The 20,550-nt window shown below is 30.2% G+C and overlaps 2 protein-coding genes across 2 annotated transcripts; both read left to right on the top strand.

Moving 5' to 3' along the window:
• Positions 1-7,433: 7,433 nt before the first annotated feature.
• Positions 7,434-8,771, top strand: LOC114718819 (UPF0481 protein At3g47200-like). Its single transcript, XM_028904262.1, has one exon. It carries the CDS (start codon positions 7,434-7,436, stop codon positions 8,769-8,771), a length of 1,338 nt encoding a protein of 445 aa, XP_028760095.1.
• A 9,339-nt stretch (positions 8,772-18,110) lies between these two features.
• LOC114718818 (UPF0481 protein At3g47200-like) lies at positions 18,111-19,436 on the top strand. The gene has a single exon (XM_028904260.1). The coding sequence runs from the start codon at positions 18,111-18,113 to the stop codon at positions 19,434-19,436; it is 1,326 nt and encodes a 441-aa protein (XP_028760093.1).
• The last annotated feature ends 1,114 nt before the right edge of the window (positions 19,437-20,550 follow it).

Here is a 20,550-nt window from a genome sequence, read left to right as displayed (position 1 = left end):
GGAAGCTAATAATAGTAAAACACGAAACCAAAAGAGAGAACAAAAAAGAACTAACTTTTTTGAATCTGTAAAAGAGATGAGATTCAAATTAATCAAGAAAGAAGGACGGTGTCTATTATATATATTCAATTAGAGACACCTATAGTAAATGCAACACAATCTTTAAAGAATTGGAAAGAAATCTCCCTTTTAATTTTTCGGTTATGATTTTCATTAGTAGTACTAAGTGATTGATTTGATTTAACAAGCTTGAAGCTTCCTCACATATTTAAACACACCGTTCCATGAACATGTATCATTAATATTGAATGCTAATTATTGTAATAGTCAAATAAGATCTTTAATAAAGAAGAACATGAACGTTTGGTGTTAGTGCATCAAGGCTTTTATGTAGTTTGTATATGATTTCAAGCAAGAAGCAAAACAGGAAACCAGAAAAATAATTACTTGATTTTTATTTGATCATATCTTTGAACTTAGCCTCTTGAAAGAAATAATTTTGGCATGATTGATGGTTTTATTTATGGAAATGGATTCAGTACAGTTTGATCCATCACTTTTAATTTGATTCATCATTTGTTATCATGCCACATCATCATTCTCCTAAGTGAAGCGATACTCTGTTTTGGAGCATGGGTAGTAAGATCAAATTAAAATAGATGATAGAAATCTTTTTAATTAGGGTGCACTGTATATAAATCTGAATCTTGCATTTATGCCTTAAAAAAGCCAATGTTTAATACATATTTCATTTTGTTTATTTATCTTCACCTGATAGTAAGGATATGTGTGTGTATTACATTATACATAATTTAATACTTTATATATTTTTGAATATGGTTTTAATTTGACATATGCATATGGCACTTTTAATTACTTTTTACAATTTTACAAATAATAATATCATCATTGATATCTCAATGAATTATGGAATTAAAGTCCAATTTGAGTTGAAAGGATCAGAAGAATGAATTGGTGAACCAGTCTCATAATCAGTTTAGCAAATAGGTCGACCAACTTAACTAGATTTGGTATTTTTTTCCTTCCTTGCTCAATCTAAAATGACTTCGTTTTGAGTTTAAAAAGATAATAGGCAATCAAACTTATGTTTTAATAACTTTGTTTTATTGGATTATATATTGTTTATATATATGTTTCATTTATTTGTGGATTAACACCTTTTCGTTAAGCATTACCTTTTTAATATTACAAATGAATATTTTGTATATTTTAATTTTGTTATTTATTATTTTAATCATGGTTGGAGAGTAACCTTAGTTCGACACAGTTCCACCATTTACACTTGAATCATTGTCCCGACTCTTTAATCATTTATTTGATTTTTCAATAACTTGCAATAAATATCATATGTGGGGGCCCTATGCGCTTGTGTTGGTATATAGGTAGCCGTTTATAGTGTATTTTGACAAGTTTATGCAACGATTCTTTTGTTTTTTTAAAAAAATATATATAACACTACCTAGCTCTAGCCTTTAATAAAAACTTATTTAATTTTTATTTTGGTCCTAAATATAAGACTCTAATTTACTTTATCTTTTATATTTATCTATTCTTTTCAAGATAGTCATTGCAATAATAGCAGTGCTAGCTAATACACTTGATTGGTAAGGATATTTTAGGAAAAACAACACATGTTTATTACAAATAACTAACTTAACTAATTTTTTTAATCTACTCAAATTAGTCAACTAGCTCTTATATTAAATATTGGAGATACTAATAACTCTAACTACTAATCACTTATCTAGACTTTGCTCTTCTAATAAAAACTGTAAAAATAATCATGAAGCTCAACATGTTTAAGAGAAAAATTAATGATTACCGTAAACTAAACATTAAAGATGAATAATGATCAACCATAGTTTTATGAGTGCATAGAACCACTTGGTATAGAGGCTTTGTTCCATGTCTACTAACTTCATTGGAATATATTAATTATATTCATTCAATTATCTCATTTTTACCAAACAAAAATTATCTCATTTTTAATGTCATTGAGATAAGAGAGTCATTTATAAGCTATCTATTTCTATTTCCATATACTTAGAAAGTTTCAAAATTTAAAATTTGGCAAGAACCCTCTTCACAAGTAATTATATTATTATTATTATTATATTTCAGGCAAAAACAACCCTCTTCCCAAGTAACCATCGGGTCATTATCTACTGTCATTACAGCAATTTTTCTTCCTACGGCGTGTTTGAATTTTGAGGAGGGCATTCCTCCTGATGCCCCCAAAGTAACGCTATTTGAATATTTAAAATGTAGAAACATATTCGGCGACGCTTCGTTTTTCTTAATATTGAGGGAAATTAATAGAAACGCACATAAGAGTTAATATTTATTATAAAATATCGTAAAAAAAATTACGATGAGAGTGCCACTAGCATCCTGATCTTATTTCTCAGATGTACTCACTATCTTGATTCTTTGTACAGTACATCCAGCATTTCAATCTTTTTTTTTTGTACATTCAGTACCTCAATCTTTAGGATACTTAATACATCAAAAATAAGATTAAGGTGTTGAATAAATAAAATAAAATGTTAAATATACCATACAAAAGATTAAAATTTGTAAATGCATATAAAAAATAAAATCCGAGGGTCTGATGCAGAATTACCCAGCAAAACTATAATTGAATTGGAGGACGAACAAAAGCCAATTAATCATTGTGCCCTCGTTATTAAAAAAAAAAACACACATTTCCCGAAAATTGCAAAGAACAAGACTGCAGCATCAAAAGTTATTGACAATGATAGCACACAGCCCAATGCTTAGAGAAGTCCAAGTCCAATTTAGTTTACTTGTACTGATAGTACATACTACACCAATCACATTTTTAACTTTGTCTCTGGAAACGCGTGAGCATCCGTTTATGCAACGTAAGTCTGGTCCAAAAACAAAGAAGTGTTAAGATAGTCTAAGTATTTTTTTTCAAACATGTTTAATATTTTAAAATATGTTATTATGTATTTAATATTTTAAAATATTTTTTGAGTGCGTTAAACAATTTAACTTATATTTTACTGCATTCAACTCTCTAAATATTTTTTCAGGTACATTTAAAATGTTAAATTATTTTTTGATGTATACAATATTTTAAATTATTAAATTTAAACTTACACTAAAAAAATAGTTTGGAGTGGTGAAACATCTGAAAAATAGTTCAGCGTGTTGAATACATCAAAAATATTTTAAAATATTTGATGCACCTCATATTCACTCAACAAAAAATTAGACAAAGTCAATTCATCCTTCTTCCCTCCATGTCTCTGAAGTTTCACTCAACCAAGTTATTAACAAAAATCAAATTAATCTTGCCATTAAAAAAACTTACATAATCCCCAACATATCCTGCCAGTAACATCGGATCACTAATATTGAATTGATGAAAGATTATTGAAGAGAAAAAAAGTATCTTAAAATACAGTGCAATTATAATAACACCTCATGTGTTCTTACATTGGTTGAGATGTCAGATTTTTTATTTAAGCTGTCTCTCAAATTTATATAATTTGTTTTAAATATTTCTATTAGTTGCAAGAGATTCCGTTAAGTGCAGTTGGAATGCATATAATTAGATATGGTAGTTTAATAAATATAACATACATTTGCTATAAATAACTAAATTAACTAATTTTTTTTAATATTCTCAAATTAATTATGTAGCTTTTATATTAAGAACTTGACATGATATTATTTAACAATTTGATCATGCATGAGTTTTATCAATTTGGATCAGGTGAAATCAAGAACAAGCAAGTCTAGAAAGATCCCAAAGCCATGGCAGTATCAGATTTTAACTCCATTACACTAAATATCAAAGATTTGGCAAAATATATCATAATCCCAAGACTAAATGAAAATCCATCAGTAAAAGAAGAAGCAGTGGGTTGGAGAAGAGAGGGAGGGGCAGCGACCAGAAACATAGAGTCTGAGTTCAGTTGAGAAGAAAGAGAGGGGAAAACAAATTTGAGAACAAGAAACAAAGTAGAGAATGCAGCGAAGATGAACAGAAAGTCTGTGGACTAATAACAGATGATGTAGACGGCAAGAGGCAAAGTAAAAGAGTGAGCTGCAAGTTAAGATCTTAGGGGGCCAGGGAAATGCTGAAGTCTGCAAGCTAGAAAAGGGAATATTATTGGGTTAAAAAAATTAACTAATTAATGAACCTGGATGGAACTGATACAGAAATTGATCATGGCATTTTCCTGAAAGCTTCATGGATTATATGCTTGATTTCGGTGATTATTTTTTTGGCCTGACGGACGACTTTGCTGGTTCACTGCCAAAATTGACATCTTCACAAATCAAATGACACAATATTATTAACTTCTGCAAAACGTAATATAATTAAAGGAAGACTTTGACTGATAATTGATTTGGCCACTGCTTCACTGCGATGACAAATACACACACACATATATAGGTCTAGTTCCTCTCAGTCGTCCGAAAAGCAAACTCGCGAGGAAGAAGAAAGGCTAGCAGCTCACCATTATATTTCTACGCTACTTCCATCACTAAAAATGTAAGCTTACTTTCATTCTCTATTTCGTTGCTCTCTGCCTTCTTCTCAATGGATGGATCGTTCCTCTTTTGTTTTTGCATATATAGTGACTTTATATATGTCTTTATTCACAGTACTTGAATTGAAGTTGTCCTTATTCAAGGCCAACATCGAGTTTTCTCTTTAATATATACTCGCTCCGTTTTAAAATATAATTATCAAATCTTTTAAGGGATTTGATTTTTTTGGTATAAGTTTTAGTTTGAATTTATCTGATCATGTAATGTATTTTTTTAAAATTTTACGTCTCATCAATTTTATATATTTCCCATTTCTTTTTTTTATTTATTCTCTCTCTTCTTTTTTTTCACTCATTCTCTTTTTCACATATCCTCTGCATAAATAAAAGGTGTTTTAAAAAGAGAAGTTTCATTTTTTACACCGTTATTATCTTTAACAAACTTTTTAAGTTGCATAATTTAATTATTTGATACTTATATTTTGAAACGGAGAAAGTGGCAAGTTTTCAATTTCTCTCAACTCCTTCTATTTCCAAAAATTTTAGTTTTGATTGACCCATCCAATTAGCTGAACAAAGCTTTCTTAAATATTCTCCCTTACCATATTATTTTTTTCAAAATTAAGGGTTCGTTTGGTTTGAGAGGAGGGTGGGGAGGGAGGGAGGGTGACGGGGGAGGTTTTAACCTAACTTTGTTTGGTTTGATTAAAAAGAAAGAGAGAGAAATATTCAATGATCTTTTATTTGGTTCAAGGGAGGGAAGGGAGGGATGATAACAATCAATTTATCACTTTACTTTTACATATTAGTTTATATTTTTATTTATATATTATATAAATTCATTTACATCTTATTTCAAATTATATAATTCAATAAATATTTAGTCTTATCATATTAATATGTGTATTTCAAAATTAGTACAGTAATTTTTTATTTTAATAAATATAATAATATAATTTAAATAATCAAATTAATAAATTTTATATGCTCCAAAAAAAATAAATTTTTCCTTTTCTATTTTTTTCCCAGCTTTAAAATATATTTTAATTAATAACATAATATATTTGTAAAATTAATTCATTTTGTAATAATATAATTTTTCGTTGTAATAATATTTTTTTATTTTAAATTAATTTTTATTATAATATATTTTCAATTCTAATAATATATTTTTTTATTTTTTCTTATGATAATATATTTTTGTCTAAAATAAATATTATAATAATATATTTTATAAGTATTAATAAAATATCACAAAAGCATGAGGGCAAAATGTTTTAACATTTTAGCTCCCCTCCAAAAAACCCCAATTTGAGGGGAAACTAAAATGGGGGTAGGGGAGGGAGGGGAAGGAAGGTTTTAGTTTCCCTCCCTTCTAAAATTTTTAACCAAATAAGGAGAGGGGTTCATTTTTCCTTCCTTCCGCTACTCTTCCTTCCAACCAAACACATCCTAAGATGCAAATTTGTTTTAAAAATTTTCATTTAGGTGCAATATTGCCTTGATTTTTTTTTTGAAATTACCTCTGAAATATTAAAATAGAGCAATGTTACCCGTTGCTGTTAAAAATATTAACGGTTAACATCAATATTTTAACTATCAAGCTAGTTTTTTAATAACGGGATGAGGTAGCATATTGCTGCGTTTTGAAATTTTTAGGGCAACATAAAATTCAAAAAAAATTTTGAGGACAACATTGAATTGAGCCAAAACTTCTAAAACAAATTTATATCTTAAATTATACCAAAGAAAGGAATTTACATTTTAACCATATTTTTAAGGAAAAATTACACAAAGGTTCTAAAAAACACAATTTATTAATCTAAAGTCCCTTAAAATTTCAAAACGAATAGGAGGTCTTGTGACCTGAGAGTAATGTATTCTAAGTAAGAATTACATCTTTGTCCCTTTCTCCCCTAATTGACAAGCTCATAGACGTGGATTAATAAGTCAATAGGTAGCTATTGATAAGTCAGAAAGTGTGAGTTAACAATTAAATTTATGGGATAATATAACTTTCATATAAGATCAAACTATAACAAAAGAGTATTAGATAACAATCTTTAAATTGAAATCATGTATCACTAGAGCATGTACATTAATATTAGATGAAATAACAAACTTATATCATAATTTTGTTGCAGACAATCATTTACTATTAACAAATTAATTGGAACCAATTAACAAGTTAGGAAGTGTTAGTTGACAAGTAAATTTATAGGATAATATAACCTCCACATAAGATGAAATTAGGAAAAATTTGAATGCTCTGTTGTTATAATTTGAATTTATGTAGAAGTTATATTATTTCATAAATTTAGTTGTCAACTACTATTCCCTTACTTGTCAATAGCTTCTCATTGACTTGTTAATACGTACCCATAAATTTGTTAATGGTTGTCTGTAACAAAATTATGATATAAGCCTATTATTCAGCTTTAAAATTGTTATATAATATTCTTTTGTAATAACATGATCGTATGTGGAGGCTTTATTATCTTATTAATTTAGTTGTCAACTAATACTCTCGACTTGTCAATAACTTCTTATTGACTTGTTAATCTACGCTTATAAGCATGTCAATTGGGATAGAGACAATCACCTAATTTTCTATTTAGAATATATTACTCCCATGTGACCTCCTATTTATTTTGAGATTTTAAGCAACTTTAAATTAATAAATTGTGTTGTTTGGAGCTGTGCCTAATTTTTCCAACTATGTCACAGAACTACAGTTCCAAACCACACAACCAAAAACAGGTATCATTGGCTTTTGTCTTTCAGTCTTTACTTCATTCTCTGCAGTAATGAAATACACAGCTTGATCTCCTTATAATTATTTCAAAATCTGAACATATATATCTACACACACTCACACAGATAATGGGGGAAGCAGTTAACTTAACCGAAGGATTCGATCACATCACAATCGATGTAAAAGTGCTATCGGATTCACTCGTAAAAAACCTGGAAGACAAGTTGCAGAAGCTTCCTCCTTTGTCCAGTAAATGCAGCATTTCTAAAGTTCCCGTTCATCTGCGAGAACGAAATGAGAAAGCCTTCACTCCTCGAGAAATTTCAATTGGTCCGCTTCATCACAACAATGAAAGCCTCAAACAAATGGAAGAACACAAACTGAGGTTGCTAAAGGACTTTCTGTCACGAGCAAATGTAAGCCTACATGACTGTGTCCAACTGTTGAAGAAGAAAGAATTGTATCTACGAAACTGTTATGCAGACCCCATTGAATTTGACAGTGACAAGTTTATTGAGATCATTCTGGTAGATTCGGCTTTCATTCTTGAACTATTCTTCAGAAATTTCTCAGATAATGAACAGTTGCAGGATCAGTATGATCATTCTTTTGGCGGCCCATGGAAGCTTATACGGTTCATTAAAACTGACATGCTTTTACTTGAAAATCAAGTTCCTTTCTCCATCATCGAGGACCTTCTTTCATTGACAAAATCAGATATTAATCCCACAAAGAACGGTGTTCGTCGTTCTGCAGTCATGCTCACCTACCAGTTCTTCAAAAAGAAATTGAATCTGAGAGATATGGATAGCTCTGATATTGAGGAAAAAGTGGGTGAACTGGAAATACAACATTTCGTTGATTTTGCCAGAATTTGCTGCGTGCCTCCAGTGCTTCCATGCAAAAACAAATTAAAGTGCGTGACTACGCCTAGAGCAACAAAGTTACGTGAAGCTGGAGTGAAGTTCAAGGTGAAGAACAGTGGGAATCCTTTTGAAATCAAATTCAGAGACGGGGTGTTAGAAATCTCACGGTTGAGAATTAAAGATGACACAGAGATTCTTCTGAGGAATCTGATTGCATATGAACGTTGTCACTTGCACGATAATTATGTGAATGACTTTGTGTTTATCTTGGATCGTCTGATAGAGACAGCAGGTGACGTGGAGTTACTGATGCATTGCGGGATTATAGAGTCAAAGTTATCAGGAACTCAAGAAGTGGCTTCTCTGATGAATAACCTTTGTCCAGGAGTCACCATGGTGAGAAGAAGGTTCTACTTCTCAGATCTTTGCGAGAAGGTGAATGATTATTATAGAGTGCCTTGGCATAAATGGAGGCTAACTCTGAAAGAAAACTATTTTAGTAATCCTTGGGCCACTCTCTCTGTGATTGCGGCAATTTCATTTCTTCTACTCACCTTCATGCAGACTTTATATGCGGTCATCTCCTATTATTTTAAGTAGAAGGTGTAAGCTTCTCTTCCTAGGATCCATCACTTAAGTACGAATATGTTTGTTTCTGTCTGTGCCTGTCACTCTTTGCATCCACAGTGAAGATTAAATTACTAACGATATATATTAGTATTGTATGAGTTGGTTGTACGTTAAGAGTGTCTAATGGAAGTTGGTGTTTTAATTTCTTGAAGACGTGTATGTATATTTGGTAAATTTGGATTAGATATTTAGAAGTGATTTTATGATATTCAAAGTAAATACATGAGATAGGTTTTGTCTAAGCTTACAAAAAAGTTTTTAAAGTGTTTTTTTGGCGCATTTTAAGAGTTTAAAAAGATAATAGTTAATCAAACTTATGCTTTAATAACTCTATTTCATTGGATTATATATTGTTTATATATAAATGTTTCATTTATTTATAGATTAACACCTTTTTATTAATTATTACTCTTTTTAATAATATTAGGGAGAATTAGAGAGAATAACCAATAGGAGTGATATTTATCGGAGAGAATCATAAAAGTTAAAATTATTTAAAAGGACCAAATATTTAAATATAAATTTAAAAATACTATGTTTTCCTTATCCAAATCTCCTACATTTTCTTCTATATTTCCTCCTACATTTTATTTTTAAAACTAATACAAGTTAATAAAATTCACTAAATTAAACTTGATTCCTCCCAAAGTTTACAACTTGCACAAAAATCAATCAAAAAATTATGCAAAAATTTTTCAGTCAAGGAAAAATTAAAATTTTATTTTATTTATTAAAAAATACAACTTTATTTTTAAATATAATTTTATTAAAATTTGGATTATTATATAATTTATTATATACACAATTTTAAAAATTCAAATAAAATTTTTATAATTTATTTTTTTATTTTACAAGAAATTTATATCAGATTTAGAAATAAAACGATTAATGGAATGTTAAGAAATATTAAGAATTCAGATAATCTATTATAATTTTATGCGAAACTTGTGATCATGATTGCCTTTATTAGATAATTCTTAATTGTAATAAAAAATATAGTCAATACAAAATTTCAATAAATCCTATAATAAGTCATAATATAAACAAATGACAATAAGGTTTTTCTTTTTTTGGTATGGAGAATGATGATTTTTTAATATCTTAATCTACTAATTAGAAAATTTAACATATTTAAGTTTATTATACAAACAAATTATTTTTTTAGGGACATATGCCCTTGTCGTAATTCTTTTAAGTGAAATACGATTCCTTTTATATTTGTTCGTTTTTTCTATATTTTACATTTTATTTATATTAATATATCATATAATTAGGTGGCTTTTGTTAAATGATTTTAATGAGGCTCTTATGAAATTATAATAGATTACCTAAATTTTTTAAATTTCTTATCATTACCTGAATTTTTTTATTTTTAAATCTGATATAATAAAAATTTCTTACAAAATAAAAAAAATAAAGTAAACAAAATTTCCATGAATTTTTTAAAACTGTATATATGATAAATTATATATAATCTAAATTTTAGTAAAATTATATATCTTTTATTTTCAATTAAAATCTGCGATGGTTTTAAAAATAAAATTTTAATTTTTGATAAAAAAAATAAAACTTTAATTTTACATCACCGAACATTGTTCGCAATTTCTTAATTGATTTTCATGCAGGTTGTAAATATTAAGAGAAATCAGGTTTAATTTAGTCAAAGTGATTATTTCGTATTGTTTTAAAAATCAATGTAGGAAGGAATATAAGAGAAAATGTAGGAGGCTTGGATAATGACAATATGGTATTTTTAAATTTATATTTGAATATTAGGTCCTTTTAAGTAATTTTAATTTTTACGATCCTCTCTTAGGATGTGTTTGGTTGGAGGGGAGGGGAGGGGAGGGGAGGGGAAATGAGCCCCTCCCCTCATTTGGTTAAAAATTTTGGAGGGGAGGGAAGCTAAAATGTCCCCTCCCCTCCCCTCATTTTGGCTCCCCTCCAAATTGGGGGTTTTTGGAGGGGAGCCAAAATTTTGGATCATTATACCCTTATGGCTTTTTTAATATTTCACTTCTACCCATAAAATATATTATTATAATATTTATTTCAAATAAAAAATATATTATCCTAAGTAAAAAAATAAAAATATATACATTATTATAATTAAAAATATATTATAAAAATTATTTAAAAATAAAAAATATTTAAATAAAAAATTATAATATTATAAAATTAATTGTTTTTTATAAATATATTATTTATTAAATATATTTTAAAGTTGGAAAAAAAGATAGCCTAAAGAAAATAAAATTTCATTTTTCTTATAGCATATAAAATTTGTTAATTTAATTATTTTAAATATATTATTATATTAATTAGAATAAAAAATTACTATACCAATTTTTTAATACACATATTAACATGATAAGACTGAATTTTTATTAATTATATAATTTAAATTAAGATGTAAATTAATTTATATAATATATCAATAAAAACATAAACTAATATGTAAGGGTAAAATGATAAATTGATTATTACTATCCCTCCCCTCCCCTCCCCTCCCCTCCCTTCCTTTTTAATCAAACCAAACAAGGGGAGGATGAAACCTCCCCTCCCTCCCCTCCCTCCCTTCTCCTCCCCTCAAACCAAACAGGCCCTTATAGTCTATTTTGACAAGTTTATGCACCCATTCCTTTTTTTTTTTTAATAATAATAACTCTAACTGCTAATCATTTATATGGACTTTGCTCTTCTAATAAAAACTTTCAAAATAATCCAGAAGCTCAACATGTTTAACAGAAAATTAATGATTACTGTAAACTAAGCATTAAAGATGAATTATGATCAACCATAGTTTTATAAGTGCATAGAACCACTTGGTAGAGGCTTTGTTCCACGTCTAATAACTTCATTGGAATACGCTAATTACATTCATTCAATTATCTCATTTTTTTACCAAACAAAAATTATCTCATTTTTTATGTCATTGAGATACGAGAGTCATTTATAACCCATCTATTTCTATTTCCATATATTTAGAAAGTTCCAAAATTTAAAATTTGGCAAGAACCCTCTTCACAAGTATTATATTTCAGGCAAAAAAAAGCCCCTCTTCACAAATAATCCTTGGGTGATCTCTGTCATTACTCATTACAGCAATTTTTCCTCTCACAGTGTATTTGTGGGGGCCTGGCCTGGGGGGGCATTCCTCCTGACGTTCACAAAGTAAAGCTATTTAAACATTATTTAAATGCACGAACATATTCAGAGATGCTTCCTTTTTTCCCCCACCCAAGTGGCGCTTTAATAGTGTATTATATACTACCTCAATTTTAATTATAAGACCTTGTTTGTAGTGTACAAATGAAGTCTTATAAATAAAACTGAAGGCAGTATATACTGAAGGGAAATTAAACTGAGAAACACACAAAGAATTAGTATTTATTATAAAAGATCATAGAAAATTATAATTAAATTGAAGGATGAACAATAGCTAATTAATCATTGTGCCCTCATTTAAAAAAGCCTTTTTTTGGGAGAAAATTACCCAGAGCAGGGCTCGAGCGTCAAAAGTCATTGACAATCATTAAGCACAAAGCCCAATTAGAGAAGTCCAAGTCCGATTTGTTTACCCTTTTTGTTTTTTTGAGTAAAGATCAAATGATACTAATTAAAAAAATGTGACATTGCATACACATCACCGGAGCAGCACAAAGTAAAATTAGAATAAAGGCAAGATGAAGGATTTCAAAACTAGAAAATAATTTATAAAAAAAGAAGAATATCCCTAATGATAATTTCTTATGCTCCTTCTACAGAGTTACTTGCACTGGTCGTACATACTAAACTAATTACACATATTAATCTCTATAGTAGTTGGATACATTAAGGAGTTCCTATAAATAGGTAATTTAAACATACATGATTAATAAAGATATTTTATGAAATATAATATCTATTTACTACAAATAACTAACTTAACTAATTTTTTTAATTTTTTCAAATTAATACTGGATCTTATATTAAAAATTGGAGGTAGTACTTCATGTTACTGGATACATATTCACCCAACAAAATGGACACAACGTCAATTCATCGTTCTTCCCTGCACGTCGCATGAAGTTTCACGGAATCAGGTTAACAAAAATCCAATTAATCTGGCCATTAAAAAATCCTACATAATCCACAACATATCCTGCCAATAATGACGGATCACTAAAATCAATATAATGCTTTACTCATATAACTTCAATTCCGCATACGACAGCCGTGAGCCGACGAATATTGAAATTGAAGGGTTGTTGAAGAGGGGAAAAAAACAGGTGTTAAAATATAGTGCAGTTATAATAATATCTCATATGTGTTTAATATAACAACTAGTTGAGAGGTCAAATTTAATCTTAGATATTAGACCTCAGTCCTTATTGTCTCCTAAATTCATATAATTTTCTTTTCAAATATCAATCAATAAGAAATCTGGTCAAGCATAGTTTCAATGTACGTGACTAAATATGATAGTTTAAAAAACCTAACATATATTTGTTACAAATAATTAACTTAAGTAATTTTTTTAATATCTTAAAAATAATGATCTAACTTTTAGATTAAGAACTTGAGGTAGTATTATTTAATAATTTGATTATACGTGAGTTTTATCAATTTGGATTTGGTGATGATAAAATACTCATCTTAATTATAATGTGAATGGCTCCTATTCATATTGAGCAATTCATTTTTTATTCTATTTTTATATTTTAATTTTTTATTCTAACAAGTACAAATGTAAAACAAAATAATCTTCTAATTATTAAGCATTTCCTCCCCCATCTCTCTTTTGAGAAAATGAATTATAAGATGTGAACCGGAACTGTACTGGTGTATGCTGGACACGTGTAACATGTTTCTGTATGTTTTTTATATATAGGGTAGGTACGGTTCAGCAGGGCTAACCATCAACAGGGAGAAAGAAAATTGGAAAAATATTATCAGCTTGAAAGAAGAAAAATAAAAAAAGTTAATCGTTGAAAAACAGATATATAAAAACAAAACCAAGAACAAGCAAGTCTGGAAAGACGACAAAGCTCTGATAGTATCAAATTTTAATCCTATTACACTAAGTATCAAAGATTTAATTTAACAAAACATATCATAATTCCAAGACTAAAATGAAAATCTAAATAAAAAATAAAAATCCATTAGCAAAAGAAGAAGCAGTGAGATGGAGAAGAGAGGGAGGGGAAATAAACACACACAGTTGAGAGCAAGGACAAGGCATGAAGAGAGAAGGAGAGAGAGCATGAATAGGAAGTTTAGCAACTAAGCTCCCGTTTGCTGCGAAACATTCAAAATGTGAGATTGAGATTGTGATTGTAATTAAAAAAATCATTAAAATAATATTTAACATGGGTAATTACTTATTATATAGGATTAAGCAAACCTATAGAGATGATGGGATTGGGGAATACCACTTCTCTTCATGGTATTCTCTAATATCACATATATGGGTTTAGCTAATCCCATATAACAAATAATCTCTTATACTAAATACATTTTTAGTAAATTTTTTTAATTGTAATCTTAATCCTAATATTTTATTTCCCGTACTTCCTACCTAACTAACAGATGAAGCAGACTGCAAGAAACAAAGCAAAGACTTAAGACCTTAGGCCAGGGAAATACTGAAGACTGAAAGCTAGGAAAGGGAATGTTGGGTTAAAAAAATAACTAATCAATGAACCTGGATGGAACTGACGCAGAAATTGATGATGGCGTGTCCCAGAAAGTTTCAGGAATTATGTATGATTGATTTCGGGGATTGTGAAAGACTTTGCTGCTTATTTGACTGCCAAAATTGCCAGCTGCGTGGGTTCCTTCTGTCTGCAGCTCACAAATTATATGACGCAATATTAGTAGCTACATCCTTAACATATCGTTGTTACGAGCACCGGTTTAATTTTCAATTTAATTTTAAATATGAATTTTTAATTATTTTATTTTTATATTTATCTTTTTTTTTTAAATAATCTTTGTAATATTGCACATATTAGAGATTATGTATAGCTAATATATATGATTAGTATTGATATTTTAAAAAAGACACTACTTATATATTTATTATAAATAACTAAATAATTTTTTTAATCTATTTAAATTAGTTAATTAACTCTTATATTAAGGACTGGAGATAATATTAACTTATGCAAAATGTAATATAATAATTAAAGGTAAAGTAAGGAAGACAAAGTCTTTCTGGGAAACTACTAATTGACTTGGCCACTGCTTCACTGAGGTGACAAATATATATACACATTGTGCGAGAGGCCTAGTTAGTTCCTCAGTCGTCAGAAAAGCAAACTTGCGAGGAAGAAGAAAGGCCACCAGCTCATCATTTCTCCGCTGCTCCTATATATCACTAAAAATGTAAGCTTACTTTCATTCTCTAGTTAGTTTCTTTCTGCCTTCTTCTCAATGGATGAATCATTCCTCTTTTGTTCCTCGTACATATGCTGTTAACTCCCTATTCTGCACATATAGTGAGTCCATATATGCCTTTTATTATTCACAGTACCTGAGCTGAAGTTGTCTCTGTTCAAGGCCAACATCGAGTTTTCTTTTTATTATATATGGGCTTTAATATATATGTATCAAAATTTTGAAATTTTTACTTTTAATTGATTATATACTTTGTTTATCTCCTTTTTTCACTTATTCTTTCTCACTTTGATCCGTTTCCGCTCATTCCCTAACTTCTGCATAAATAAGAGTATTTAAGAAAATAAGTTACATTTTTTACATGTTTATTATCTTTAATCAATTTTAATTAACTTTTTAAATTGCATAATTTAGTTATTTGATACTTCTATTTTGAACAGGAGATAGTAGCAAGTTCCAATTTCTCTCAACTCCTTCTATTTTCATAAAAATTTTGGTTTTGATTTGATTCCTTTTGCTAATGACCCTTCCAGTAAGTCGAATGAAACTGTCTTAAATACTCCTAGTTAGCATATTAATTATTTTGAAAGATCAACATGTAAATTTGTTTCTAAAGTTTTTATCAATATTTTAAAAACCAGACCTATGTTTTAAAAACCGGACCTGCTAGTTTAAGCTGGAAACCCGCCAACCTGCCATCAGTTTGGTCTGGTTTAGTGGATAAACTAGGAGGAAACTGACTCAATGTCGATCAGAATGAACCGCTATAAACTGGTTATAACCCGCGTAACCTGCCGAGTTCAGGGATTATCCGAGTCGTGTTTTGAAAAAACCTAGATGCCAAAAAATAACAGAACGATGAGGGAGGCTGAAGAAGAAAGGGAGGTTGAAGACGAAGAGAATGCCAACATAAATTGCAGTGGAACTTAAATCTCTTTCGGAGATCTAGATCTCAGGAGTAGCCAAGAAATCTTCAGGGCAAGTAAGAAATTGAAAAGAAAATGTGGAGGAAAACGTGGGACTTAGATAATTTCATGTGAAGGGACTTGGAAGACGCCAGAGAATGGAGGGAGAAGAAGAAAGGTCGAAAGGGAGGCGATGGTAGAGATTAATCAGAGATGGTGACCTTGGGGATGACGGTGACGCTCGCTTGTTGATCTGTCGTCGCCGTCTCAGTATCAAGGCATGAGAAAATTAGAGATGATTGAAATCAAAATGGTAAAAAAGAAAAGAACTTAGAAGGTACTCTGTTAGCCAGAAAAACGAAAAAGAAGACAGAAGAGTGAGACCAGAATAAAGATGGGTACATTGGTTCATCTTCCCATCAAATGAAATAAGAGGAATTCTTACATGCACCGGGAGTGCCACGTAACTTGTGCTCTGACCAATAGAAATCCTCCAAATCACATGGTGGGACCCATTCTTGTTGCAGTCTTTTATATATCCTCTTTCCTTCTACACGCGCTTTCTTTCTTCTAACTGTCGACTCTCCCGCTCTCTTTTTGCCTTTTGATTTAATTTTCTCTCTCTTCCCAATAAAACTTCTTCCACCCACTTTAAATTTTGTCTCTTTATTTTATTTTCCCATGCCCTCACACGCTCTCCCTCCGTCCCTCTCTCTATCTCTTCTTTTTTTAATTTTATTTAATCTCTCATTTAAATAATACTGTTGCTTTTCCAAATATAAAATTCTAGAATAATTATATAAAAATTTAAATTTTAAAATATTTTGGATAAATAATTCATACCAGTCTTTAATATAAAAACTCGTTTGACTTTTATTACAAATAGCTAACTTAACTAGTTTCTTTAATCTATTTAAATTAGTTAACTAGCTCTTATATTAAGAATCGTAGTATTTTACAATTTAACCTTTAAATTCTTTCTCAACTTTTTAAAATTTCCTTCTTTTTTATGGTTTATTTTATGTTGACGTGTGAAAACTATTTGACAAAAAAAGGACATGTGAAAATTATAAGCAGACTTTGATAAAAGGAATCAAACTAAATAAAATATCCAGTTTGGCTCTTTTTAACTTCAGTGACAAACATTTGCTTATAATAACTTGTGTTTATAAAAGTATTTTTGTTTTTCTTTATTTTTTTCGTGAGATTGCTAGTGCATTAATGTTTTAATCCAACAAAGTAATCCTTCTTGTACCAAAAAATGAATTGTCAAACCTGTTTTACTGCTTTATTGATATTTACGGATGACAGCTTATGTTTATATAAGTATTTTATTTTTTCTTATTTTTTTTGATTAAATTGCTGAAACAATTATATTTTGATAAAAGGTAAACGAACCATTTCAATGTTTTTAGTAAAACTACTTCATAACTCCATTTAAAGCTTAAAACGAAGTGCTATTACTTAAATTATAGAGTAAATAAAATTAAAAATGAAGAAAGAAGGCGAGTGTATGCAAAAATAAGATATAGAGATAAAATTGAAAATGGGTAGAGAAAGTTTTACTGGGAAGAGAGAGAAAATTAAATAAAAAAGCAAGAGGGAAAGTACAGAGGAGAGAGCGTGTGGAGAAGGAAAAAAGATCCACAAAAGACTGCAACAAGCATGGGTCCCACTCTGTGATTTGGAGGATTTCTATTAGTCAGAGTACAAGTTACGTGGCACTCCCAGTGTATATAAGAATTCCTCTTGAAATACATCCGCATCCAAAGAAGCTTTCCGATCAACATCAATTTTAGCCAAAAAATTTTGGGGCAAATTTATACCTACACCGTATATTCAAATTATGTCGCCGTACTAGAGTTCCAAACCTCACAATCAAAGACGGGTATGATTAGCTTTTGTCTTTCAATCTTTACTTCATTCTATGCAGTGATGAAATGCACAACTTGATCCCCTTAATTTATTATTTCAAAATTTGAATATACATTTACACACACACACACACACTCATATACAGATAATGGGCGAAGCAGGCGTAACCGAAGGATTCAATAACATCACGGTCGACATATCGGATTCACTGGTGAAAAGCCTGGAAGACAAATTGCAGAAGCTTCCTCCTTTGTCCAGTAAATGCAGCATTTCTAAAGTTCCCGTTCATCTACGAGAACGAAATGAGAAAGCCTTCACTCCTCGGGAAATTTCAATTGGTCCGCTGCATCACAACAATGAAAGCCTCAAACACATGGAAGAACACAAACTGAGGTTACCAAAGAACTTTCTGTCACGAGCAAATGTAAGCCTACACGACTGTGTCCAACTTTTGAAGGAGAAAGAATTGTATCTACGAAACTGTTATGCAGACCCCATTGAATTTGACAGTGACAAGTTTATTGAGATCATTCTGGTAGATTCGACTTTCATTCTTGAACTATTCTTCAGAAATTTCTCAGATAATGACCTGTTGCAGGATCAGTATGATCATTCTTTTGGCGGCCAATGGAAGCTTATACGGTTCATTAAAACGGACATGCTTTTACTTGAAAATCAAGTTCCTTTCTCCATCATCGAGGACCTTCTTTCATTGACAAAATCAGACATTATTCCCATAAAGACCGGTGTTCGTCGTCCTGCAATCATGCTAACCCACCAGTTCTTCAAAAGGAAATTGAATCTGAGAGACATGGATAGCTCTGATATTGAGGAAAAAGTGGGTGAACTGGAAATACAACATTTCGTTGATTTTGCCAGAATTTGTTGCGTGCCTCCGGTGCTTCCATGCAAAAACAAATTAAAGTGCGTGACTACGCCTAGAGCAACAAAGTTACGTGAAGCTGGAGTGAGGTTCAAGGTGAAGAACAGTGGGACTCCTTTTGACATCAAATTCAAAGATGGGGTGTTAGAAATCTCGCGTTTGAGAATTAAAGATGACACAGAGATTCTTCTGAGGAATCTGATTGCATACGAACGTTGTCACTTGCTCGATAATTATGTGAATGACTTCGTGTTTATCCTGGATCGTCTGGTAGAGACACCAGGTGATGTGGAGTTGCTGATGCATTGTGGGATTATAGAGTCAAAGTTATCGGGAACTCAAGAAGTGGCTTCTCTTATGAATAACCTTTGTCCAGGAGCAACCACGGCGAGAAGAAGGTTCTACTTCTCAGATCTATGCGAGGAAGCGAGTGATTATTACAGAGTGCCTTGGCATAAATGGAGGCTAACTCTGAAAGAGAACTATTTTAGTAATCCTTGGGCCATCATCTCTGTGGTTGCAGCAATTTCCCTTCTCCTACTTACCCTCGTGCAGACTTTATATGAAGTTATCTCCTATTATTTCAAGTAGAAGGCGTGAGCTTCCCTTCCTAGGATCCATCACTTACGTACGAATACGTATGTGTGTCTGTGCCGGTCTCTCATTGCATCCACAGAGAAGATTATATTACTAACGATGTATATATGAGTATTGTATAAGTTGGTTGTACGTTAAGAATGTTTAATGGAAGTTGGTGTTTTAATTTCTTGAAAACGTGTATGTATGTTTGGATTAGATTTTTAGAAGTAATTTTATGATATTCAAAATAAATATGTGAGATAAGTTTTGTCTCAACTTAAACAAAAACATTTGTTTTAAAATGTTTTTGGTGTTTTCCAAACATCCCTAATAAATCTCTCTATTCGATCCGTTGTTATATATGTTTAAGAGAAAATTAATTATTAGCATAAATTAAACATTGCTGATGAATCATGATCAACCATAGTTTTATTAAGACGGGTATGTGTCTTGCTTCATTGGAATATATGCTAATTATATTTATTCAAGTATCTAATTTTTTAATGTCATTGGTATAAAAAGGTGCCATTTATAACCTATCTATTTATATTTCCATATATTGAGATAAAGTTTCAAATTTTAAGATTTGCCGGGAACAAGGTATTTGTATCATCTTCATCTTCGTCATTATTATTGCTGTTATGATTATATTTCAGGCAAAAATCCCTCTTAACACAAGTAATCCTTGCGTCATTATCCCTGGCATTAAAAGGCAGACACGTCTTAGAGCGGCGATATGCTTCTTTTTTTCCGCTCCCCAAATGGCGCTTTAATAATGTATTACTCCCTCCGTCTCTAATTATAAGATCCCTTTTTTTGAATGGATTTGTCCCTTTTTATAAGGTTCCTTTTGAGTTTGTCTAATATTTAATATATTGTTACCTATTTTACCCTTAATAAATTCTCATGTAATTCTCTCCCCATACATTCTCTCTCTATTTATCTCATTATTACTCTCTTACATTTATTAGGGGTATATTTGGAAAAAAAATTATATTTGCTACATATTAATTACTTTTAACTAATTTTAACTGTTTTCTTAAAAAGCGTAATTTGGCCAAAAGGTTTTTATAATTAGGGACAGAGTAGTATACGGTAAAAATTAATCTGAAAGTACTTATAATTT

The sequence above is a fragment of the Neltuma alba genome, unplaced genomic scaffold (genome assembly GCF_004799145.2).
Source record: "Neltuma alba isolate B1F8T4 unplaced genomic scaffold, ASM479914v2 tig00011872_pilon, whole genome shotgun sequence".
NCBI classification, from domain to species: Eukaryota; Viridiplantae; Streptophyta; class Magnoliopsida; order Fabales; family Fabaceae; genus Neltuma; species Neltuma alba.
Note: the sequence above shows the minus strand (reverse complement) of the source record. Positions and strands in the feature narration are given on the sequence as shown.

What these genes read in the sequence shown, in the direction of transcription:
- LOC114718819 (XM_028904262.1), top strand. Translation starts at nt 7,434, where the DNA reads ATGGGGGAAGCAGTTAACTTAACCGAAGGATTCGATCACATCACAATC.
- LOC114718818 (XM_028904260.1), top strand. Translation starts at nt 18,111, where the DNA reads ATGGGCGAAGCAGGCGTAACCGAAGGATTCAATAACATCACGGTCGAC.